Below are 26,079 nucleotides of genomic sequence, written 5' to 3' on the forward strand. Positions count from 1 at the left end.
CGCTGCAGGAACATTCTGCTAAATCTGACAAATTCCTTCATAAGCTTAGAAAAGAGAACGTACAATTAATTGTCAGGTGATCAAGTTGACAGAACGTGAGAAAGCGACGAGGAGCCTATAACAGGCCCAGAACTGTTCATGTTGTCAGAATCGGAACTCTTTGGGGTATACTGTAGGTAATGGGGTGCAATTTCCGCGAACCGCCGCGATCTGGGCAATTAAACTCGTAGAATTTGAGCGAGTTAGTAAGCAGCAACAGGTTAGCGTCGCCCTGGTGCTTAACCCTTTGAGTGCCAGTTGCTGCGCGAGATCCTGAAAATATCCACTTAAAATGGCTGCACCGCTGACAGCGACCGTTCTTGTAGTATAAATAAATACAAATACAACCGTTGGCACTGAAAGGGTTAAAATGTACAGGTTTTAACGGCCGAGATTGCGCTGGTTCACGGAAATCGCACCCTATTGCATATGATATAATACATATAGGGGGTAATTCTAGTTCATTCGCCATAATTTGATGGTCGCCGGCCATTGAATAACGTGGGTGGATCTCACTAGGCTGCGAGTGGATGCTACTGTGTAACAACCATTCACAGGCCCTGCAAGGGAATCTTCCTTGTGAATGGGTGGCGGCCGGGCCACCATTCGCAAGGCGGGGTTTGGTGTCAACCAGAATAACCCCCATAATATGTATAATCCTGTCATGTTTCCCAGTCGGGATGCGGTTCCCCAACTCGACACTAATTAGGTTGACAGCCAAAAGATCAACCACTATTGGTCAACAGGCCATAGCTCGACACAAGAAAAAGGTCCGACATACCTAAGGTCAACATGGTCAAAAGGTTGAAATGAAGTTTTTTTTTTTTTTTAAGATTTTTTTTCATATATTACCATCCCAGTGGACATACAGTTATACACGGCACGCGTCTACAGTGTCAGTGTCGACCTATGTTGACACAGACCTTTACCTATTTCCGGTGTCAACACTTTGTTCATGTCGACATACGGCATGTCGATCTTTTTCATGGTGGAATAAATACATATGCCAAACTTTTTTGTATCACGGCGCCCTAGAGCATCAAAATATTTTCAAGGCACCCCTAGGCCAGATGCTTCTTAATGAGAAATTCAGAAAAAAAATATTAAATGAAGTGCATTGTGTTTATATGTCACAGTTATCTGGTGAGGGACATGATTTGCTTCTGTTTATCCACATGTATTATGATTTTCAGCCACAAGCACTGGTTTTGCCTGGTACATTGACCATAAATAATATGAATTGATCCTGGTCCACCAACCCAAGGCACCCCTGCAAGTGTCCTGAGGCACCCCAAGGTGCCTAGGCACACAGTTTGGGAACCACTGACATATGCTCTAACCTACCTACTTGTGGGCTAGAGACTTCAGTTGATTAGTGAGTTTGAAACTATAGCAGCAGGGGGCCAGGTTACTACCCCCCTGCAATACAAAGAAGCCGTCATTCTGAAGAAATCACAGGCAAAAGTTTTAAATAAGTACCCCTACCCCATTTACTCTCTAGATTTGAACTGTGGGGTCCACAAGTAGACTGCGAGCAGACCCCTATATCATTCCTGCCTTCTGCTTCCACCATTACGTTGCTATGGCTGCTGAGTACAAGCGAGTTATAGTGGAAGATGATAACGCACCAGCCAATCAGCTCCTAACTGTCAGTTACAGGCTGGGGGGAAGATTTGTTAAGCTCATTGAATTGTTAATGTGGCTGGTACTTTATCACTGGCCAATCAACTCCTAACTATCGTTTTTCAAACCCAGCCTGTAACTTGACAGGAGCTGATTGGCCGGTGATAAAGTACCAGCCACTTTATCGCTACACTGAGCTTAATACATCTGGCTCCAAGCTTGATAAATGACAGTTAGGAGCTGGTTGGCTGCTGCATTTTCACTTTACACTTTATCACTTCACCAAGCTTAATACATCTGCCCCTATATTGTATTGTATTGCATTGTAATGCATGATTCCGTCCAGGTCTGTCTAACATGATGTCTGATGGGGAGTTCCTGCGCACCAGTTGTGGGTCTCCGAACTACGCAGCCCCTGAAGTTATATCAGGAAGGTAAGATCTGTATGACAAGAGACACGGTGGCCTATGTACTAAACCTTCAAGGGAGATACAGTGGCAGACAACCCTCCAGGAGAGGGCAGCCAGCTTGTTACATCTGCCCCACCTGCAGTGCACATTGGGCCTTATTCTGGTTCACTCTTAGAGGCAAATTCCTTCTAAAATGATCAAAACCATGTGCACTGCAGGTGGGGCAAATGTAACATGTGCAGAGAGAGTTAGATTTGGGTGAGTTATTTTGTTTCTGTGCAGGGAAAATACTGACTGCTTTATGTCTACACTGCAATATAGATCTCACTTTGAAGAAAAACCCCACCCAAATCTAATTCTCTTTGCACATGTTACATCTGCCCCACCTGCAGTGCACATGGTTTTGTCCATTAGAGAAAATTTGATTTTTGCAAATCAACCAGAATAAGGATCCTAGTGCATTTTTGACTGTCTACTGAGATATTCTGCACACCGTGACTGCACACAACTTGAATGAGGCCCTAAATTGGGGACTTCCCAAAGATTTTGATTAGTCCCCACCTTGCTGTGACCAAGTATTCTGTCTTCAGGGTGAATAAAATGTGCTAAGAAATGTCCATTCTGCCCCTGTAGATTGTACGCCGGGCCGGAAGTTGATATTTGGAGCTGCGGCGTCATCCTGTACGCTCTCCTCTGCGGGACTTTGCCCTTTGACGACGAACACGTTCCGACGCTGTTCAAGAAAATCCGTGGCGGAGTATTTTACATCCCGGAGTACCTGAACCGTTCCGTGGCTACATTACTAATGCATATGCTGCAGGTGGACCCACTGAAGCGTTCCACAATCAAAGATATCAGGTAACACGATCACATGGTATGATCTATATATATATAAAAGGCTAACTACTCCTCACCTCTATGAGGTGTAATACCGCCAGTGACCGCTAGAGGCCACTTGACAGACCAAATTACTTTATTGTGTGCTAAAAGATGTCATAAACTCAAAGTGAAAGTAAAAACTGTCACAGATCAAAGTGAAAGTACAAACTGACACAGCTCAAAGTGAAAGTAAAAACGGTCACAGCTCAAAGTGAAAGTACATTGCAGAAGCCGTCATTCTGACTTGTCACCAACTTTCCCGCCATTTTTTAGAAGATGCTCATGACTGAGGTGATCAGTGCTGTGTCCAATGGGCCTGATTCATGCTTCGATTGTGTTTTTTTGCGGTTTATAATGAGCATCCAGGTTTTCTGCTCTGCGCCGTTATTTGGGATCACAAGTAATTTGCCTGATTACAGGTGGCACCGCGCCTCTGCGCTTTCTCAGCTACAACTGTGACATTTGTTTTGCCTGTAAATATTTGGGCGCACAGCGTTACTGTTTTGGGCTGCTCTGGGGGTAGAACTGAGCCCAGAATGACATTAGTAAAGTCTTTGTTGTGAGTGTTGGGGTAGAATGTGTTCTCTCAACACCACTCAAGCAGTTTCCAGAATGGAGTGATATCATCTAAGTGCTGTTTTATGGTCAACAAAATAGTTCCATCTGGATTAAATATTAATAAAAGTTCAGAAAAGTAGAGAGTCTACAGTTTCAGTAAAATTATGTTGTTCCACGGTGTAATGATGTTTTAGTAGGTGATGCTTCTCTGAGCAGCACAGATGGTGTAGTGGTTAGCATTGCCGCCCTGCAGTTTTGAGGTCATGAGTTCAATTCCCTATCGTGGTTCATCAGTGTAGAGTATAAATGTCCTTATTATATATGTGTGACTTGGTATCCAGACATTAGGTTGATAGTCTACATGGTCAACATGGGGTTTTTGAGGCTGACACAGTTCGACATGAGTTTTTCAGGATATTTTTGTAAAAACTGACCATCCCCTGGGCATAGAGTTAAAGGGTGTATACACGGTGAGAAATTGGCTAATGGTCAATTTTGACTAAGCGATTTTGACTAGATACAATGGAAATTTTGACTAGATACACTCGAGATTTTGACTAGATACACTGAAGATTTTGACTAGATGCACTGGAGAATTTGACTAGATGCACTGGAGATTTTGACTAGATGCACTGGAGATTTTGACTAGATGCACTGGAGATTTTGACTTGATGCACTGGAGATTTTGACTAGATGCACTGGAGATTTTGACTAGTGCACTGGAGATTTTGACTAGATACACTGGAGAATTTGACTAGATGCACTGGAGAATTTGACTAGATGCACTGGAGATTTTAACTAGATGCACTGGAGATTTTAACTAGATGCACTGGAGATTTTGACTAGATGCACTGGAGAATTTGACTAGATGCACTGGAGAATTTGACTAGATGCACTGGAGATTTTGACTAGATACACTGGAGATTTTGACTAGATGCACTGGAGATTTTGACTAGATGCACTGGAGATTTTGACTAGATGCACTGGAGATTTTGACTTGATGCACTGGAGATTTTGACTAGATGCACTGGAGATTTTGACTAGTGCACTGGAGATTTTGACTAGATACACTGGAGAATTTGACTAGATGCACTGGAGAATTTGACTAGATGCACTGGAGATTTTAACTAGATGCACTGGAGATTTTAACTAGATGCACTGGAGATTTTGACTAGATACACTGGAGAATTTGACTAGATGCACTGGAGAATTTGACTAGATGCACTGGAGATTTTGACTAGATACACTGGAGATTTTGACTAGATGCACTGGAGATTTTGACTAGATGCACTGGAGATTTTGACTAGATGCACTGGAGATTTTGACTAGATACACTGGAGATTTTGACTAGATGCACTGGAGATTTTGACTAGATGCACTGGAGATTTTGACTAGATACACTGGAGATTTTGACTAGATACCCTGGAGATTTTGACTAGATGCACTGGAGATTTTGACTAGATGCACTGGAGATTTTGACTAGATGCACTGAAGAATTTGACTAGATGCACTGGAGATTTTAACTAGATGCACTGGAGATTTTGACTAGATACACTGGAGAATTTGACAAGATACACTGGAGAATTTGACTAGATGCACTGGAGAATTTGACTAGATGCACTGGAGATTTTTACTAGATGCACTGGAGATTTTTACTAGATGCACTGGAGATTTTGACTAGATGCACTGGAGATTTTAACTAGATGCACTGGAGATTTTGACTAGATGCACTGGAGAATTTGACTTGATGCACTGGAGATTTTGACTAAATACCCTGGAGATTTTGACTAGATGCACTGGAGATTTTGACTAGATGCACTGGAGATTTTGACTAGATGCACTGGAGATTTTGACTAGATGCACTGGAGATTTTGACTAGATGCACTGGAGATTTTGACTAGATACACTGGAGATTTTGACTAGATACACTGGAGATTTTGACTAGATGCACTGGAGATTTTAACTAGATGCACTGGAGATTTTGACTAGATACACTGGAGAATTTGACTAGATGCACTGGAGAATTTGACTAGATGCACTGGAGATTTTGACTAGATGCACTGGAGATTTTGACTAGATGCACTGGAGATTTTGACTAGATGCACTGGAGATTTTGACTAGATACACTGGAGATTTTGACTAGATGCACTGGAGATTTTGACTAGATGCACTGGAGATTTGAACTAGATGCACTGGAGATTTTGACTAGATACACTGGAGAATTTGACTAGATGCACTGGAGAATTTGACTAGATACACTGGAGATTTTGACTAGATACACTGGAGAATTTGACTAGATGCACTGGAGATTTTGATTTTGTGATTTTGTCTAAGTAATGATAGTCTATGTATGATCTAGTCAAAATTGTCTTGCCTCCTGGCAAAATCTCACTGTGTGTACACCTCTTTAGAGTATAATAGTGGGCCGAGCGCAGCGAGCCATGCAAGGGGATGCGGTATAGGAATACGGTGCCCATGACGACTTATGTCGACATAGACATAGACACCCCAAAAAAACCTGAAAAACTCATGCCAAAACCGCTCTGTCAACCCAAAAAAACCTCATGCTGACCCTTGCCGACCTTTTTGACCATATCAGCGTTTTCACTGTCGACATTTGACCCTGTCTACCTTTTGACTGACGATCTTTTGATCCTGTCGACTAAGACCATAACGGAGTGGGTTTCCTTCAGCTGCTACGGTTTCCTCCCACATTCCAATAATATACTGGTAGGTTCGTTGGTTTTGTCAAAATGAACCCTAGTCTACATGTGGGTGTGAACCCTAGTCTATATGTGGGTGTGAACCCTAGTCTATATGTGGGTGTGAACCCTAGTCTATATGTGGGTGTGAACCCTAGCCTATATGTGGGTGTGAACCCTAGTCTATATGTGGGTGTGAACCCTAGTCTATATGTGGGTGTGAACCCTAGTCTATATGTGGGTGTGAACCCTAGTCTATATGTGGGTGTGAACCCTAGTCTATATGTGGGTGTGAACCCTAGTCTATATGTGGGTGTGAACCCTAGTCTATATGTGGGTGTGAACCCTAGTCTATATGTGGTAGGGAATATAGCTCATAAACTCCTCTGGGGCAGGGACTGAGCACTGTGGGATATGTGTGCAGCTTATGTTAACAACTAAACTGTTAATAAATAAATTGCAATGTTACATTTTTCTTCCAACCAACACAGCAGAGAGGCAAGGGTGTCGTCACCCCACCCCACAAACACACACACCCAAATGCCAGATAGTGGTTTTGCAAAACAAATTGAGCTTTATTTCTAACTAGGTGATTCATCGCGCCCTACGGGCGCTCTTCACACCGTCGTAAGGGGCTGCGCCCCCTTAATTTGTGAACGTTTGTATATGAGAAATATGGTTAGAATTGTATGAAATTGTATTGCAACTTAGGTGTCCGCGAATCGCGGGAGGGGGGGTCGCGGAGGGTGCCGCGAATTGCAGGAGGGGGGGTCACGGGGGGTGCCGCGAATTGCAGGAGGGGGGGTTGTGGGGGGGTGGATGCTGTGAATCGCGGGAGGGGAGGGATTGCAGAGAATCGCGGGAGGGGGGTCGCGGGGTGGGTTGCCGCAAATCGCGGGAGGGGGGTTACGGGGGCGGGGGTTGCGGCGGATCATGGTAGGGGGGGTCGCGGGGGGTGTGCCGTGAATCACGGGAGGGGGGGTCACGGGGTGGGGTGCCGAGAATCGCGGGGGTGTGTGTGTGTGCCGTGAATCACGGGAGTGGGGGTTGCGGGGGGGGGTGGGGGGGTGTGACGCGAATCGCCACAAGAAAAAATCAACACAGAAAGGTCAACACATGTAAATGTTGACATAAGTGTGGCACTTCATTGGTGTCCATGTCGACACATGAGAATGAATATGAAAACATTCAAAAATTGAAAAAAAAAACTTCAAAAACTCATGTCAACCTTTTTCATTGTCGACCATAGCCATGTCAGTGTTTTCCATGTGCAATTTAATTCTGGAGCTGCCGCGAATCGCGGGGGGGTGCCGCGAATTGCGGGAGGGGGGGTCGCGGGGGTGGGTGCCGCGAATCGCGGGAGGGGGGGTTACGGGGCGGGGGTTGCGGCGAATCATGGGAGGGGGGGTCGCGGGGGTGTGCCATGAATCACGGGAGGGGGGGTCACGGGGTGGGGTGCCGAGAATCGCGGGGGAGGTGTGTGTGTGCCGTGAATCGCGGGAGTGGGGGTTGTGGGGGGGGTGGGGTGGTGGGACGCAAATGGCCACAAGAAAAAATCAACACAGAAAGGTCAACACATGTAAATGTTGACATAAGTGTGCCACTTCATTGGTGTCCATGTCGACACATGAGAATGAATATGAAAATATTCAAAAAATGAAGAAAAAAAAACTTCAAAAACTCATGTCAACCTTTTTCATTGTCGACCATAGCCATGTCAGTGTTTTCCATGTGCAATTTAATTCTGGAGCTGCTGCGATTCACGGGGGGTGCCGCGAATAGCGGGAGGGGGGGTCGCGGGGTTGGGTGCCGCGAATCGCGGGAGGGCGGGGTTCACAGGGGTTCCGGTGGGGGGTTGCCGCGAATTGCGGGAGGTGGGGGGTCACGGGGGGTGCCGCGAATCACGGGAGGGGGGGTTGCGGGGGGGTTTGACGCGAATCGCCACAAGAAAAAATCAACACAGAAAGGTCAACACATGTAAATGTTGACATAAGTGTGCCACTTCATTGGTGTCCATGTTGACACATGACAATGAATATGAAAACATTCAAAAAATGAAATAAATCTTCAAAAACTCATGTCAACCTTTTTCATTGTCGACCATAGCCGTGCCAGTGTTTTGCATGTGCCATTTAATCCTGGGGCTGCCGCGAATCGCGGGGGGTGCCGCGATTTGCGGGAGGGGGGGGGTTGCGGGGGGTGGGTGCCGCGAATCGCGGGAGAGCGGGGTTCATGGGGGTTCCGGTGGGGAGTTGTCGCGAATTGCGGGAGGGGGGGGGTCGCGGGGGGGTGCCGGGGTGCCGCGAATCGCCACAAGAAAAAAATCAACACAGAAAGGTCAACACATGTAAATGTTGACATAAGTGTGGCACTTCATTGGTGTCCATGTCGACACATGAGAATGAATATGAAAATATTCAAAAATGACAAAAAAACTTCAAAAACTCATGTCAACCTTTTTCATTGTCGACCATAGCCATGTTAGTGTTTTCCATGTGCAATTTAATTCTGGAGCTGCCGCGAATCACGGGGGGGGGGTGCCGCGAATTGCGGGAGGGGGGGTCACGGGGGTGGGTGCCGCGAATCGCGGGGTTCACAGGGGTTCCGGTGGGGGGTTGCCGCGAATTGCGGGAGGTGGGGGGTCACGGGGGGTGCCGCGAATCGCGGGAGGGGGGGTTGCGGGGGGTGTGACGCGAATCGCCACAAGAAAAAATCAACACAGAAAGGTCAACACATGTAAATGTTGACATAAGTGTGCCACTTCATTGGTGTCCATGTCAACACATGACAATGAATATGAAAAAAATTAAAAAAATTAAAAATAAATCTTCAAAAACTCATGTCAACCTTTTTCATTGTCGACCATAGCCATGTCAGTGTTTTGCATGTGCCATTTAATCCTGGGGCTGCTGCGAATTGCGGGGGGGGTGCCGCGAATCGCGGGAGGGGGGTCGCAGGGGGGGTGCCGCCAATCGTGCAAGGGGGGGTCGCGGGGTGGTTCTTTTTGCAGCGAATCGCGGGAGGGAGGTCGCGGGGGGGGGGGTGTTTTTTCCGCGAATCGGGGGGGGGGGTGTGTCACGGGGGAGGGTTTGCCGCGATTCGCGGGAGGGGCGGTTCGCGGGGTGGTGGTTATGCCGCGAATTGCGGGAGGGGTCGTGGGGGGGGTTCTTTTTGCAGCGAATCGCGGGAGGGGGGGTCGCGGGGGTGTTTTTGCTGCGAATCGCGGTAGGGGGGGTCGCGGGGGTGCTGGTGTTTTTGCCGCGAATCGCGGGAGGGGGGGGGGGGGCGCGCGGGGGGGGGGAGGTTTTGCCGCAAATCGCGGGAGGGGGGCGCTCACCTGGTGGCTGTGGAGTAGCAGTGCTGGGCAACATGGGAAGGCAGTGGGTGTCTGGCACTGTCTGTGGGCTCACTGGGCTGGTTCTCTGTCACATACCTCCCAACATGACCCTCTCCAGGAGGGACACAATGCTCTGCTTCTAGACTTCCCCTTAATGTATGATTGCCATCACCTGTTTTAAACAGGTTAATTTCTCAGAAAGGTGTTCAGCACAGATGAAGGCAATCACACATTAAGAGGAAAGTCCAGTAACAGAGCGTTATAGACACAGACACCCACTTTGAGTGACAGATGTAGCCAAATATATAGGAGATGATCCTGACAGACTGAAATGGATTACTGCAAATAAGAATGTTGTTTCAAGGGGGTTTGGTGTTTATATCGACATTAGGTCAATATGAGAATGTCAGCATGGTTGTAATATCATCATTAAATGTTCATCACGTCAACAATAACCATGTCAACAATGATGTGATGTCAGCATTGTTGCAATGTCGACAATGTATTTTTCGTGTCATTCTAACCCTAACAGCAACACTAACCATAATGCAAATGTTGACATGATGAGAACTCCGTGTCATATGTTGACATTCTGCATTTTCAGGGTGTCGTTATTAATTATGTTGACATTTAAATTATGTGTGAACCTTCTGCTGTTGAGATTTTGAATCTTGACATCTTGATCAGTGGCTTCATGACTGCATAGGGATTCATGTATTTCTCAATGAACTTTCAGTCAACCACAGAATTACCGTAACATTCACAATTACTATGATGAGCTAATTGAATTTGACCGTATCGTAACTATGACGAAACTCCCTCTTACTCAAGGATATTACTACAGACTGGCTATTGTGTTTTCTGCATGTGAGCATTGGGCGTGCTTATTATATGTACAAGCAAAGGGGGAGTCTTATTAGGCAGCGGACATAGTACATTGTCTGCAAGTTCAAAATACAGATGCATACCTCCCAACTTTTTGAAGACACTCGCGCGTCCAAAAAGGGGCGTGTCCAATGCAAATGAGGACACAGCTTATGCAAATTAAGCCACGCCCTCGTTTTCACCCGCGAATAGACGCTGCATCTATTATTTCTTTATTGGGGGGGGACTCCCAACTGCCCCCCCCCCCGCCGCCGCAACGGGACACTGCCGGCCGCGGGAGGGACGCGGGAACGTCCCCAAATACCTGTGTACAGAACTCTTGTTAAAAGATAAGAATAACTAGGTGATTCATAGCCTCTGGGCGCTCTTCACACCGTCGTAAGGGGCTACGCTTGCACCCCCACCCCCGGAGCATCGGGGATGGCTGCACCCCCCCCCCCCCCTGGAGCAGCAGTACTGCCCCCCCCTCCCCCAGAGCGGTGGGTCTGCACTCAACCCCCCCCCCCCCTTGCGGGTATGACTTCAATTCGCTGGATCAGCGTCGGCAGACCCTCCACTGCTGGGGGGGGTGTCAGTCCCGCGGGCATGAACACTGCTCCAGCGAGGGGGGGTGCGGGCATATCCGTTGCTCCAGCGAGAAGGGGGGTGCGGGCAGACCGCTCATCCAGCGGGGGGTATGCACGCGGGGGGGGTTGCGGGCAGACCGTCTTGCGGGGGGTTGTGTGTGCGAGGCAGACCCACTCACGGGGGGGGGTGTTAGCTGACCCACTCACGGGGGCGCTGCGGGCAGATCCGCTTGGGGGGGGGTGGTTGTGTGTGAGGGCAGACACGCTCGCGGGCGGGGGGGTGTGTGGGCTGAGCCACTCACGGGGGCGCTGCGGGCAGATCCGCTCGGGGGGGTGGTTGTGCGTGAGGGCAGACCCGCTCGCGGGCGGGGGGGGTGTGGGCTGACCCACTCGCGGTGGGTGCGGGCAGACCCGCTCGCACTTTCCCAGTGTCTAGATCGCCCGTAGAGAGCCCATACACATGCAGAGATTTGTGCTAAATGATTTTGCTAAGCGATTTTACTTAAGCAAAGAAAAGGGGCCGGGTAGTGGTTCAGAACGATGTAGATCTCCATCAATATCGCTCATTCTGTACACACTGAGAGATTTGCAGTCACTTGCTAAGCAATTTGACTAGACTTTGACTGCACGCACTGACAACTAGCGGGCGATAGCGATGTACGGGACTACGCATCGCCATCGCTCAGGAGCATACACATTTCTAAGCAATCTATTAATATCGCTTAGAAAAGAGCATACAATTACTCCAGGTGTATGCCCCCTTAAAGTAGCACTAAAAGTTACTATTGTAATAATTTGGGGGTCTATTCAGTGAAAAGAGAAGTGGACCAATGGAAAAGTTGCCCCTGGTAACCAATCAGCCTCTACCTATCATTTTAGATAATGCACTTGATAAATGTTACTTCAAAGCTAATTGGCTGCCACGGTCCAACTTCTCCGCTGAATCACTGCTCCAGAACAGGCCCCATAGATATTTGTTCACTTTATCTCTCTCCGAGATTTAATCAATCTCCCTCTTTACGTCTGACTTTCAATATCTGTAGTCTGTGGTTCCCCTTTGTTTGTTTGTGCCAATTTGTAGAATTAGGTGTGAAAATTGCAGAGCAAACCTTTGTATTCATTATACATTATACTGTAATATTTCCCTTAGGACAATTCCGGGGTTAAATGTGTTTGAAGAAATCTGTAGAACATTTTTCGGAAAGTGAATCATAAGTGTTTCTGCAAGCGCTGTAAAGAGAAATAGGTTACAGTGGTCTGCAGATGACCCAGAACAGAGAGGGGCTGACGTCACTGCTGTGACTGATAGCTGGGAGGCCTCGGTCTGTGCCCTGCTCACTGTATCCACAGCAAAGCGAATTCTAGCACAGGAGAGGGGATTATGGGTAATTTGCCACATCCTGACTGAAATGCCAATCCCATTAAGCTCAGGGCCAGGTTCGGTGCTGTGCTCCTGCAGCTACGCAGCCGTGAGCGCTCCTAGGCCCCCCGGGAAGCCATCTCACACTGACTTTCACAACCAATTTTTCTAAAGACAGATTACTGTTATGTTTCTCTCACTTTTTCATTTCATCATTTGTTTAGTTTACTTGAGAACTTAATTGCATTTCGGAAGATGAAGTCACTTAGACACCGATTGAGTCATCGGCTGTCTAGGAGGTGACTTCACTCTGCGGGGTACATAGGAGAGCGCCCCTCGCCCTATGGGGTATATTCAATTAGTGTCGGATCCATCCCGACAGGCATGTGTCAGAATGGATCCGACACTACCTATTCAATGTGGCCAAATCAGACTGTTGGATTTGGCCGCTGCTCACCCAGCCCGGCAGCGACACGGTCGCCGGGTGTGCTGCTGCTGCTCACGTGGCCCGGCAACAGGACCGGGTGAGCAATGGGAGGAGGCCGGCGGACGAGAGGATGGCGCCGGTTGAGCTGCTGCTCACCTGGCGCCATCCTCCCCTACTCCGTCGTCGGATTGAGATTGTCGGAAACAAGGCCAAAACCTCGGATTTGAACCCCTTCACACCTAAATCAGTCTTTTCCAAAAAGACGGCAGTTTCAACTCTAATTGAATACCCCCATATGGAAAGGACCACTGCTATATAGTATGTATATCAAAGGGCCCGGGCTATATAGTATGTATAGCAAAGGGACCCAGCTATATAGTATGCATAGGATCGGTTGATATTGGGAGGTTGAGGCTAAAATTTTCAGTCTTGACCGACCAATTGGATAATTCTTAACTACATGTTTGTGGGCAAGATTTCTCCGATTTATACACACTATGGGGGGTATTCAATGTCAGGGGTACGGCTGTCGAGCTTGCCCCTGTCCCGTTCTCGCTTTACTCGACTTGAGCTCGGTGGTCGGGATTCAATGTCCCGGCCGCCGAGTGGCGAGAAAGGGGCGTGGCCGTGAGCTGAGGAAGGAAATAGACGAGCTCCGGCCAGGAGCTCGCCTATTTCCGGCTTTTCTCGGCAGATCGAGCCCAACAGCTTGTGATGTCAGGCTCGTTCTGCCGAGAACCCCTGTTCAATGTTGTCGGGGAAGACAGCATTGAATAGGGCCCCGCAGCCATCTCCCCCGTTGGGAGATGGCTGCGGGAGCACAACTAACATTGAATACCCCCCTATGACTATACACTAATCAGGGTGATCACCCAATTATTGGCAAACTGGCAAATTGGCAAAACAAACCATGCTGCAATGCAAGGTGTGCATATACATTTATTTTGCATGCAGGATAAATATGTACAGCTTTTACATGTAGCCCACAAATGCTTGGTAGCTTTCTTGTTCTACTGTAACTTATATGTGGGTTTGGGTATACCCCCAAAATTTTCCTCGCAACTTACATCTGCCCCCCCCTGCAGCGCAACATGGATTTGCCCAGGTGCATAGTAACCCTATGTTTCTGCACCTTGTACTCAGTTTAGTCCCTATCATTGGACAGCGGGCTTGCCATCATTAACATATGTTGTACTTCGCAGAGAACATGAATGGTTCAAGCAGGATCTGCCCAGCTACCTGTTCCCAGAAGACCCCTCTTATGATGCCAACGTGATTGACGATGAGGCCGTGAAGGAGGTTTGCGAGAAGTTTGAATGCACCGAGTCAGAGTTCATGAACAGCCTGTACAGCGGGGACCCTCAGGACCAGTTGGCGGTGGCATACCACCTCATCATAGACAACCGAAGGATAATGAACCAGGCCAGTGAGTTCTACCTCGCCTCCAGCCCCCCCACTGGCTCATTTATGGACGAGATGCACATCCCACCCGGTGTCAGGCCGCACCCAGAGCGTATGCCTCCATTAGTTGCCGATAGCCCCAAAGCGCGGTGTCCCTTGGATGCCCTGAACACTACCAAACCCAAGCCTTTGGCGGTGAAGAAAGCCAAGTGGCATCTTGGAATCCGTAGCCAGAGCAAGCCCCATGACATCATGGCTGAGGTGTACAGAGCAATGGTGCAGCTGGACTTTGATTGGAAGGTGAGAAGTGCAGTAATAATCTGCGTTATTTGTGGACCGGGAACATGCAACAGCGTTCTAGGGTTGTTCACCTTAATGGGATAGTTGCCAATGGCAACAATGTAATATTCCATTTCCTCATAGCGTAGTTGGGGCATATTTGTTTGAAAAGGTTGTCCTAGGGTACCCTGTTAACACCACGCCATGTTCACTTCCAACACTGGGGCAACCACTAGGTGGGGCACTCTGGGTGGAAATCAAAGCAAACACAAGGAACTGTAAGGCAGATGTATGAAGCAGTGATAAGGGAGGAGAGGTGAGCCAGAGGAGGAGTGGCCCATGGCAACCAATCAGCACTGAGGTAACATCTATAATTTGCATTTGTACCCCGAAGTGTCTCCATGACGGTAGTTGCTTCATTGAGTTGCTGCAAAGCAAAAGTGTCAGTAATGACTGGTATGAAATGTTTGCTTATTAATATAATATTATTAATAATAACTGTTGTGGAACCTGCTGGGTGTTGTGTAGACATAGTTATATGTCTCATGGGGTCTGGTATGGTATCCCGGCGATCCAAATCCCGGCGGTCGAAACACAGACGCTGGGATCCCGACCGTCACAATCCCGACGGGGCGGGCCCAACGCCGCCCCTTGCGGGTCCAGTGCCTCACTACACTCAGCACACTAATTAATTCTCCCTCTGTGGGAGTGTCGTGGACACCCACAGAGGGAGAATATGTTGGGATTGTGGCGGTCGGGATCCCGTCATCGGTATTTCGAGCGCCGAGATTCTGACCGCCGGGATCTTGTCCGCATCTCGTCCCATCACTGTGGTTTGCACGAACACCCATACACCCTTAAGTTTAGTGAAAGGACACAAAGAGAATCAGGGAAGGGTGTCACAGTATTCCTCTTCCCAGGTGGTGAACCCGTACCATCTGAGGGTGCGGAGGAAGAACCCGGTCACCGGGAGTTACGTCAAGATGAGCCTCCAACTTTACCAAGTGGATAACCGCAGCTATTTGCTGGACTTCAAAAGCATTGATGGTACGTTACTAAGGTGCTTGTCTAGAATAAATTCTAGGTCTCCGTCTATAATAAAATAATAAATATATGAAAGTTTTTATGTGTACTCCGATGTTACCATCATGCATGTATTCATCTGTGTTCCCCTTAGCATGTTAGTTATTATGGGCAGAGTCAGAGGCTGTGTTGTGCGCAGTGGAGCAATATTTTGCTGTGCGTATAAGCATATGGGCTGTGGCGGTTATGTCAGGGGCAAAGGTAGGATTTTTCTGAGAGGGCGGGGTTAAAAATTTTTTTTTAAATATTACCAAGCCCCACCTCCTCAGCAAAATGCTGCTATACGTGTGTCTATCAGAAGGGGGTGGGGCTAAAATGACCCAATTCAAATGGAATATTGTCGTATTGGCTTCAGGTCCTGTTTATTGATCTGCAAATCGTGGGGCACGTTGCTGCAAGGAGGCAGGGCCTTGTAATATCATGCTTGCTTTCTCTCCTTTTTTTGTGGGGGGGGGGGGGGGGGGGTATTCTGGGTACTCAGATCCTCACCGCATTTGCCCTCACATGCAGTAACGCACAGAGGAGGAGGAGGGGGGGGGGTTCTATTTGCAGAGAGAGTGACAGTCAAGGAGTGTTTGATGGGGTGTGGTAATGGGGTCCGACAGTCAGGATCCCGACAGTCATTAGCCCGACATCGGGATCCCGACTGGCCGGACCCAGACAGCATGGTGAGTGCAACAAAGCCCCTTGCGGGCTCGCTACACTCACCACCTACTCTATTCTCCCTCTATGGGGCTCGTGGACCCCCACGAGGGAAAATCGCAGACGCCCATCGGGAACCCGGCTGTCGGTGTTTTGACAGTCGGGATCCCGACGTCGGGCAAATGCCTGTCGGGATCCCAGCTGTCGGGGACCCGTTTGATGTTGGTAATGGGGTTGTGACTGTTTTGTGGGCGTGTCACAGCTTGCTTGCAACTTCGATCCAATGTGTAGTTACAACGGCTTTGGTATCTTACTTCTGACCCAGAGACATACTTATTATTGACAGATGTGTGTCTGATAGTTGCGTCTTCCACGCCTCCAAAAAGTGACAAAATGGAGAGTGATAAACAGCCAGCCAATCATCTCCTACCTGCCAAGTTACAGGCTGGGTTTGAAAAATGACAGGTAGGAGCTGATTGGCTGGTTGTTAATCACTCTCCATGTTGTCACTTTTAGAAGCTTGATACATCTGGCCCTTAAACTGCTCCTGTTTGTCCCGTGCCGTTTGGTGATTTTATGTTGTTTGTGTATTGTATATTTACCTACTGTCTCGCTGCGTATACAATTATAATTATTATACCCCTTTCAGACATACCACCCGGGATTTCAAACCTGGTACAATCCCAGGTGTTTAAAAATCCCAAGTTAATTGCAGGTGCGCAGGACCCAGGATTTTAGTTGACTAAAATCCCGGGAATAGCCATTCAGACATATGCTAGTCCCGGGATTATGCGTGTGCATGTGAAAAATCGCAGAATTGTTGCGTATGTCTGAAAGGGGTATAATACAGGCACGTAACAATCCACTCCAGTAAATTTCATTATTTATTCCTCAAGGTTCTGAGGGAAAAAGATCCCAAGGAGATAGGGGAAATATAGTCAATATAGCAGGCTTTGTATTCTACATCTCCAAAAATCAATGCCACCATCAGTGGCATGTCAATTAAGTTATTTAAGTATATCCATGCTTGGCTACAGGTAACTTAATTAGTTCTTTAGTCAGGATGCAGTCAAAATCCCGACGGTCAAAATCCCGAATGTGTCATAATACCGACAAGGACAAAATCCTGACAAGGACAAAATCCCGGCATTTAAAATCCCGACAAGGTCAAAATACAGACATATAGAATGTACTGGTGAAACTGTCAACATGACTTTGGGTCGACAGGTCGATATGGGTTTTTTCACTGTTCTTTGACCCGACATGTGCCGACAGGTGGTATTTCTTGCCCTACCATTCACTAGGGCGTGGTGGGATAATAAAATAGTGTGCCGAGCGCAGCGAGTTCACTTCCAACTGTGCCCATGTCGACTATAAAAAAACAGTGGAAAAACCCATGTCGACCTCGCGACCTGTCGACCCAAAGTCATGTTGACATTTTCACCTGCACATTCTATATGTCGGTATTTTGACCATGTCGGGATTTTAAATGTCGGGATTTTGTCCTTGTCGGTATTATGACCCATTCCGGAATTTGACCCTGTCGGGATTTCATACCGAATCCCTTTAGTCAATCTGATTTCACAATCTGTGCTAAACCATGGATATCCGTTAAACCTGGAGTTTTCATTTATGCTCAGTAGCTGGAAGATACCATTCTTGATTGCTGCAGCCAACTGAATGATCTTTCCCAGCGTATCCTGTACAGTATGTATCACAGACACACTACTGTGATTTATTAGCTGCGGTCCCTCCTCCTCTTGTCATCCGCTAATCATCATTGGTTGGCAGCCGCTGTTGCTGTTGTCCCTCTCTCACATTGGTGGTGTCAGTGTCAGTCCCGGTTGAAGGGCTCATTGCTTAAGAAGCTGCTTGGAGACATGAATCGAAATAAAAGAAGAGGAGTCACAGGGAACTAGTATATATTGTTTTGTATATATTGTTTGCAATATATTCAAAATATTTTTCTTTTTGTGTTCTATGGGGGACAATGCGATTGATTTTAATTTTTTTTACGTGGGGACCAATGGTATATTTGCTTTTATGTGAGGACCAATGTATTATATTTTTGTTACCTATGGGGACCACTGTGATTTTTTTCATATGGCGAGCAATGGGTTGGTTTATTGTTTTCCTATGGGGACCAATGGGTTGTTGTATTTTTACTGTGGGGGCCAATGTGTTTTTGCCGCGAGTTAAAAAAGTTGAAAATCACTGATCTATATACTTTGCCACATATATGCAAAGAGGATTTTATTGAAGATGAGATTTTGAAGATGATTTTATGAAGATGTTTGACCATCGCAACCAATCAGATTCTAGCTATTGTCTTCTAGATAAAAAGTGTTAAATAAATAAGAATAGAATCTGATCGGTTGCTATGGGAAACATCCCATCTTCAATAGAACTCCTATCTTAGTAAATTTAACCCCATGGCTGATTTTATTCAGGAGACATTTTTCCTACTAGTGCATTTTGGGAATGTAAGAAGCAACCAAAGCCCCCAGGCCAACCTCTTGCAGATGTGGAGACAACATACAAACCACACACAGATACAACTCGCAATATATCCCACCATTTAAATAGTACAAGTAGAGAAGTTGCCCATAGAAACCTTTTAGATTCTACCCATCATTCTGCTAGATACATGTCATCTGAAAGCGGATTGGTTGCTATAGGAAACACCTTTTTTGCCCGTTTTAAAAGTGTCACAACATCTCCTCATTGACTTGACGCGAACCTATCGTCTTTGTTTTGCAGATGAAGTCATGGAGCATAAGTCCGGGTCATCAACGCCACAGCGCTCTTGCTCCACCGCCGGCCTGCACCGGCCACGGCTCAGTATCGATTCAGCAACCGCCGAATGCCCGGCCCAAAGCGGCCCACTCTATGGTTCCCTCTCAGGCTCATTCTCTCAGACCAGCCCACGGAATGGTAGCCACACCATGGATTTCTTTGAAATGTGCGCCAGCCTAATCACCACTTTAGCTCGTTAACGATTAGTGCAGTTTTTCACTTATAATGTGACCAGTTCTGTTTCCAACCCCTAGAATTACTGTATCAGATGGGTGATGCCCATCTTCCAGCTGGAGTTCCATGCTGAAGTGTAGACTGTGGATGGATGATTAGGCAGGTGAAGGTACAACTTACCTTCAATGGTCTATGACCAATGGTAAGTGGCTTCACCATCGATGGTGCACCACCAATAATGCACCATCTTTGGCGACACCTGATGTTGCAGAGGAAGACCATCACTTATGTTGGTCCGAAGACCAAAGTCTGCACGTGGTTTAAAACCATCGATCATTAATGGTAGAGCATTCAATGGCCATCCCTAGATGAGGGTTCGAAAATTCAGAATGTATAGCTTTATTTATAAAAAAACAAAAAAACAAACAAACTGGGGACGTCCAACCTTTAAAACAGGACTGGTCATACGGCATACTTAGTAATATTTGGCGGGTTGTTTTTAGAAGCTTTAACATTTAACTCAGGCAATGTGTAGAGTGCCGAAAATCAGCACGAAACACCACAAACCGCACGCAGCTGCTGCTTCCGATAGTGAGCTGTAAGATATTTATAAATAATCCTTATTTTCCGTTAGATTTCGAGGTTTTTTTTGTAGGTCTCGGGCATAATGAAATACAGAACCCGCGCTGATTATATTAAGCAGCTCATTTATAAATAGAACTGGAGATATTTATTTATTTTTTTGGTATTTTATAGTCGTATCATGAACAGTTGCCTTTTATTTTTTATAAGTGTGCAAGTAGAAAACACAGCTGCGTAGGAGACGCGTGCACGGGAATTCCGTGCGGTGCGCAAAAAATAAATAATATTTAGATTTTTCGTAGTAAATAAGTTGATGGGTAGCGCCTGATTAATCAGCGCATGAACACATATTGCATGCTGCGGCGTTAGGGCCTAATTCGGACCTGATTGCTATTCTGCAAAGTTGCAGATGGCTGCGGGTAGACAGCCGCCAGACAGAAACAGAAAACGCTGCGCGCAAATCTGCGATTGAATCGTTAAAGTATCGCTGATCGTTATCCACCCACAAATCCATGTGCAATTCACGAACCGTTGAACGATTTTCCCTGACCATATCGGTCATCTGCGACTGGGATTGGCTGATCAAGCTCGGCATTGATGTCACAGACCCACCCTCTCAGAAAACGGGCGGTTACCACCGCCCAAACAGCAAAGTCTCTTTGATGTTCCTGGAATTGTGAAAGGATTTGCGCATGAATGACAGTTAGCGATGCCTCCACAATTCAGACTGGGCGGCGGCTTTCCACTCGCAACTTTTCTGATTGGTGATACATCTTGAACTAGGCCCTATATTTTTTGTACATGCGAATTGCAAAACCTGGAACAGAGTGGTTTATACAGTACCAGGAGGATCAACAATTGGCCCACCCGCTACTTTGGAACTACATATCCCAGCATACCCTGCCATGGTTTTAGCATAACCTAATAGCAAAACTGTGGCAAGGCATCCTGGGATGTGTAGTTCCACAGAAGCTGGAGGGTGAGGTTGTGATACCCCCGGGTTATATTGCTCTAGTCCACTGCAGAGGTCTGCCTTGGATAATATAGACATGAATATGTTTAATAGGAGGTAGTCTTGCATGGCTGGTGTAATGGAGAAGTAGAATATTAATAGGCGTAGTGATAGCTGTACATCTGCTGATTACATGAACGTTTCTTATTCCGTGTTCTAGAACTTGGCTCATTACTGTCCAGTGTTATGTGACCGTAGATAATACCCGAGGAATGGATTTATTTATATCAATTTTAACATTTAAAAAAAATTGTATTTTACAAATTGAATATGACTACTATCAGGCCATCTGTGCGAACGGACGCGACGACTTGCATAGTCAACGGCCCATTCGCACAGAGCAGTGCAGGTGGGGGGTGTGGGCCGGCAGGGACAGGTAGCACCCCCCCCCCATAAAAAACCTATGGTAATTCGGCCGTGGCGAGGGTACCGGAGGTAGGCAGCTGACAACACCGGATGTCACCTGCCCGTCCTGTTCACGTACCAGGGCGCCACAAATCTGAGTTATTAGAGAGGGACTTAGATTTGCAAGCACTTTAGAAATCTGGAATGACTTCTGCCCCGCCCAAAAGGCTGCGAATGGATGTTTATGCATGCGTGCAGGGACATTCGTCATGTGAGGGAGGGGCGGGTGTTCATGTGGGCGGCGTTTAGTTGACTTAATTCGCAGCTTTGCAAGTCATTACCTCCTATATTCTTTGTCTGTTACAGAACATAAAATGCACAAGAACAGTGTTATATATATACTAGGTGATTCATTGCGCCCTACGGGCGCTCTTCACACCGTCGTAAGGGGCTGCGCCCCCTTAATTTGTGAACATTTGTATATGAGAAAGATGGTTAGAATTGTATGACAGATGCCTGTATTGCAACTTGAGTTATAGGTGAAATGTGTTAAATAGAGAGCATATGATGTGGAAGGGGGTGTGTATTGTTTTGTTTAATTAAAAAGTGGTTACAGAGTAAGATGTACATTGATAGTGTGGATGGTACAGTGACATTTGTGGGTGTGGGGGGGGGGGGGCTGTGTGTGCATGTTGTTTAGGTGTGTGTGTGCAATAGTATAGTAGGGTGTTTTTGAGTCAGCGGCTCCCCACTGGCGGAGGTCACAACACAGGAAAACAGGAGGCTGGGTAGTGATAGGGGTGTGTGGGCATAAGGGGGACTAAAGAGGAGGGTGGGAGATACTGTGCTGCTTCTGCCAGTGGGTGAGGGTCCAGCGCGGCAGCACAGGATGGTGGCCCTGAGTCAGTGTCTCCTCCTACTGGGTGGGAGTTAGTGTCCATGACAGCAGGAGGCTGGGCTATGAGGCATGATAGGGGCATGTGGGCAAAACAGCGTCAGCGACTCCCCAGTGATGGAAGTTACGGTTCAGGAGAGCAGGAAGCTGGGTAGTGATAGGGGTGTGTGAGTATACAGGGGACTAAAGAGGGGCTTAGGGGTGCCCTGAATTGTGGGAGGGGTGCGGGGGGTGCCGTGAATCAAGGGAGGGAGGGGGCGCAGGTGTCCGCGAATCGCAGGAGAGGGCGGGGGTCTGCAAAGTGTGGGAGGGGGCGTGAATTGCGGAAGGGGGGGGATTGCGAATTGCGGGAGGGGGGGTGTGCGGTGGGTGACGTGAATTGTGGGAGGGGCGTGAATCGTGGGAGGGGGGTGCACGGGGGGTCCGTGAATTGCGGGAGAGGGGGGCACGGGGCGCGTTGAATCACCTAGTTGGTTATATATTCTTGTAGAAGGATGGTAGGATGTTGCTGTCATTCAGAATGCATTTACATAAACAGTAATAGTAGCAGTAAAAGATCTGACTTAAAACACCTACAGTAAAACAGAACAGGTGTTATATATTATACAAAGAATTGGTTGATGATGTGTAGGTGCACATAGTTGTCACTGGAAAAAAATTGCTTCAAGAAAAAATCAACACAGAAAGGTCAACACATGTAAATGTTGACATAAGTGTGGCACTTCATTGGTGTCCATGTCAACACATGAGAATGAATATGAAAACATTCAAAAAAGAAAAATAAATCTTCAAAAACTCATGTCAACCTTTTTCATTGTCGACCATAGCCGTGTCAGTGTTTTGCATGTGCCATTTAATCTTGGGGTTGCCGTTAATCGCGAGCAGGGGAGGGAGGAGGTGAGGGGTGTCCGCGAATCACGGGAGGAGGGGTCGTGGGTGGATGCCGTGAATTGCGGGAGGGGGGGTCGCGGGGGGGGGTGTGGGTGCCGCGAATCGTGGGAGGGGGGGACGCGGGGGGTTGCAGTGAATCGTGGGAGGGTGAGTCGCGGGGGCGGGGGGTTTGCCGCACTGACAGGAGGGGGGGTCAGGGGGGGGGGTCGCGGGGGGTGGGTGGTTCCGCGAACCGCGGGAGGGGGGGGCCCGGGGGGTTGGCGCAAATTGTGGGAGGGGGTGTCACGGGGTGGGGCCGCAAATCGCGGGAGGCACGGGCCTAGGGGTGGCACCTGTTAGGGGCGGCAGCTGGCAGGCACCTGCTGTCACCCAGTGACACACTTTACAAAGTGGTCGCTTGCCGCCGCTCCGCAGTGCAAGGAGGAGCTCTCTAGCCTTCCTGCATCCTCCTCACAGCTATGCCTGTGCTCAGCAGTGCTGCTGCTGCTGTCCGTTGGCTGCCGCTGTAACTGTCCCACTCTGGGCAGCAGCATCGGCACTGCAGCCTGAAGTTACTGTGACCCGTCCCTCCCTCCTTCCAAACAGTGCATGCAGGGCAGGCAGTATGTCTTCCCTGCTCACACGCTGACAAGCTAAAACTCCGTCTCCGTCTCCCTGCACTGAGCACTCAGGTTACGAGCCCTCCCTCCTCTCTTTATGCTGCACGGAATGTGTCTGGAGCACTTTGGCCCTTATTCTGATCTGTGCGGAAATTCCCGCATTCTTACGGAGCGGTCCGCACGCCACGGTGTTTTGCCGCATGCGGCCATCGTCCGTAGAAACGCCCACGTGTCCTCCGCATTCGGACGGACTCACTCTTTAAGAACAGGGCGTGTTTACGGACGACATACAAATCATGCGTGTGCGGGAGAAACACTCCGATTCGGCACGGTATTACAGAGTATTACAGAGTATGCTCGGGAATACCGCATCCGAACGGGAGCCAAGCGGTGCTACCGCACGTAAGCGGAGGATTTACGCCAAACAACCCACTATGAAGTATCTTCTGCAATACATCACATGACCCACTTATTCAATTACCTATCCTCATAAAAAACTGCTTATTTGGAATTGGAATCAATTAGATTCCAATATATCCTTACAAGCATGCCTAACACATGCATTGCACACATTAACCCTTACAGCAATGTAAGTGCAATGCTTTGTATTACACCCTGTGTAAAAGATTATAAACAATCTACACATATACTATTTAAAGTGCAAATAAAACCAACAACTGTGAACTTGCATAAAGAATTTTATTAACGACACAATAAACATAAATAAAAAAATATAAAATTAGAAATTAAAGAAGAAGGACTTTCAGGTCCTGCAGGTCTGCTTGCGCCAGCCGCAGATGGTGCTCCAGTCGCCGGAGGGCCCCATGCACACCCTCATCTGCCGGTGTGGTGTCATCTGTGGGCATGTCAAAGGGGCAACAATTAGTCATGTTATTCTTGCATACATTTCACATACTGCGACATAAATTGCACAAATGCTAGGTGACATGTGTGTATATATATATATATATATATCTATGTAGAGCATGGCTCCTCAAACTGCGGCCCTCCAGATGTTGGGAAACTACAAATCCCAGCATGCCTTGCCACAGTTTTGCTATAAGGAAGTGTTAAAACTGTGGCAAGGCATGGCGGGATTTGTAGTTTCACAACATCTGGAGGGCCGCACTTTGAGGACCCATGATGTAGAGAGATAGAGACACACATAGATAAATAGATATGACACATATATACATACATGCTAAGTTATTTACTACATACTGTATTTTTTGGCCTATACACTTTACTCTGCAGAAGACATAACAGTCATATTGTTTCTTCTCAGTCACAACCCACCCATGACTAACCAATGACAAGCAGGTCATGGGCTCCGTCAATAAGAACTTGTCACAATCTGCTCAGTCTAAGTTCAGTGATGGTTCGTGGCATGGGAGTTATGCAAATGTCAGGAATGCACAGTACACATCCTCAAAATCATAATTCTGTCTAAACCAACCTACAATTCTGTGACGGCCAAAAAAAAAACTGAAGTACAGGGGGTGTTTAGGTAGAGGAGGCTCCTGGGACACTGGCAACTTCTGACTCCATTCCAAGGTAGGCCGGGCCATACTCCATTTATAGCATACATCCTAGAGTTTATAAATAACATTCACCAACAATATAGATTCCACTATTTGATGGGTCATAATCCACGCTTGCAGCAGGTGAATTTAAGCCACAAATGATCCACTCATCCCTTTACTCCAGGATCCTGTTTAACTACAACGGTTATGTGGCAGTCAAAATGGACCTCCAACCCATCCCACAAACCGGTGTAATTCAGAGGTGTCCTGGATGAAAGGGATGCCTTGGACACCCCATCTAACCCGTACCTGTATCTGTAGCTACCCACTTTGGGGTCTATATGAATAGTATGGCAAAAATTTTTTTAACCAACAGTGCTACATAACAAATACCAGTACAACTACTTCATGAATGATGCATTATGTTAACATACCGATCTGCTCATATTCCGGGGCCTGGCACGCCTCCTCCCCATCGTCATCTGACTCCTCCGGGGCAACCGTGGCCTCCTCCGACCCCTCCTCCGCAAGCTCCTCTCCACCAACAACCTCCTCCTCCAACTCCTCCTCCTCCAACTCCTCCAACTCCTCCTCCTCCTCCTCCTCCTCCTCCTCCTCCACCACCACCACCTCCTCCACCTCCTCCTCCGCCACCAACACCTCCTCCTCCGCAACCAACTCCTCCTCCTCCACTTCCTCCTCCTCCACCATCTCCTCCTCCTCCACTTCCTCCTCCTCCACCATCTCCTCCTCCTCCACTTCCTCCTCCTCCACCATTTCCGACACCTCCTCCTCCGGCTCTTGGGCCTCCTCATGTGCCAGGGCTGCCTCCGCCTCTTCCCGGGCCTGTTGTGCTTGGGCTCGTGCTGTGTGTTAGAAAAAAACATCATGGTCAATGTGGGGTCATTGGGGCACATGTATTAATCCATAACAAGACATACATGGAAGGGTGATAATGATGGCAAACGATGCAGGAAAGTAGCTCCTTACTGTTAATGGATTCCAAATAGTGACATTTAAATTAGTATGTGATTGGTAGTAATTTGTTCACACATTACAACCCAGGCATTT

At 47.6% G+C, this 26,079-nt stretch overlaps 1 protein-coding gene and 1 long non-coding RNA gene across 2 annotated transcripts in view; one reads left to right on the forward strand and one right to left on the reverse strand.

Annotated features, from left to right (window-relative positions):
* The window catches only part of PRKAA2 (protein kinase AMP-activated catalytic subunit alpha 2), a 33,830-nt gene extending 12,057 nt beyond the window's left edge, over nucleotides 1–21,773 (forward strand). Inside the window, exons 5-9 of the mRNA XM_083157592.1 lie at nucleotides 2,009–2,096; nucleotides 2,706–2,930; nucleotides 13,989–14,487; nucleotides 15,387–15,513; nucleotides 18,952–21,773. Coding sequence (XP_083013718.1) covers nucleotides 2,009–2,096; nucleotides 2,706–2,930; nucleotides 13,989–14,487; nucleotides 15,387–15,513; nucleotides 18,952–19,187 — 1,175 coding nt within the window. The 3' untranslated portion in view covers nucleotides 19,188–21,773. The remainder of the gene's footprint in view (nucleotides 1–2,008; nucleotides 2,097–2,705; nucleotides 2,931–13,988; nucleotides 14,488–15,386; nucleotides 15,514–18,951) is intronic.
* Nucleotides 21,774–24,165: 2,392 nt separating this feature from the next.
* On the reverse strand, nucleotides 24,166–25,541 carry LOC146026713 (uncharacterized). The gene is made up of 2 exons (XR_014454529.1): nucleotides 25,443–25,541; nucleotides 24,166–24,341 (listed from the first exon to the last, which is right to left on the reverse strand). It is a non-coding gene; the product is annotated as an uncharacterized LOC146026713 (long non-coding RNA).
* Between the last annotated feature and the right edge of the window lie 538 nt (nucleotides 25,542–26,079).

This window comes from Crinia signifera, chromosome 8 (genome assembly GCF_055691185.1).
Source record: "Crinia signifera chromosome 8, ASM5569118v1, whole genome shotgun sequence".
Classification (NCBI taxonomy): domain Eukaryota; kingdom Metazoa; phylum Chordata; class Amphibia; order Anura; family Myobatrachidae; genus Crinia; species Crinia signifera.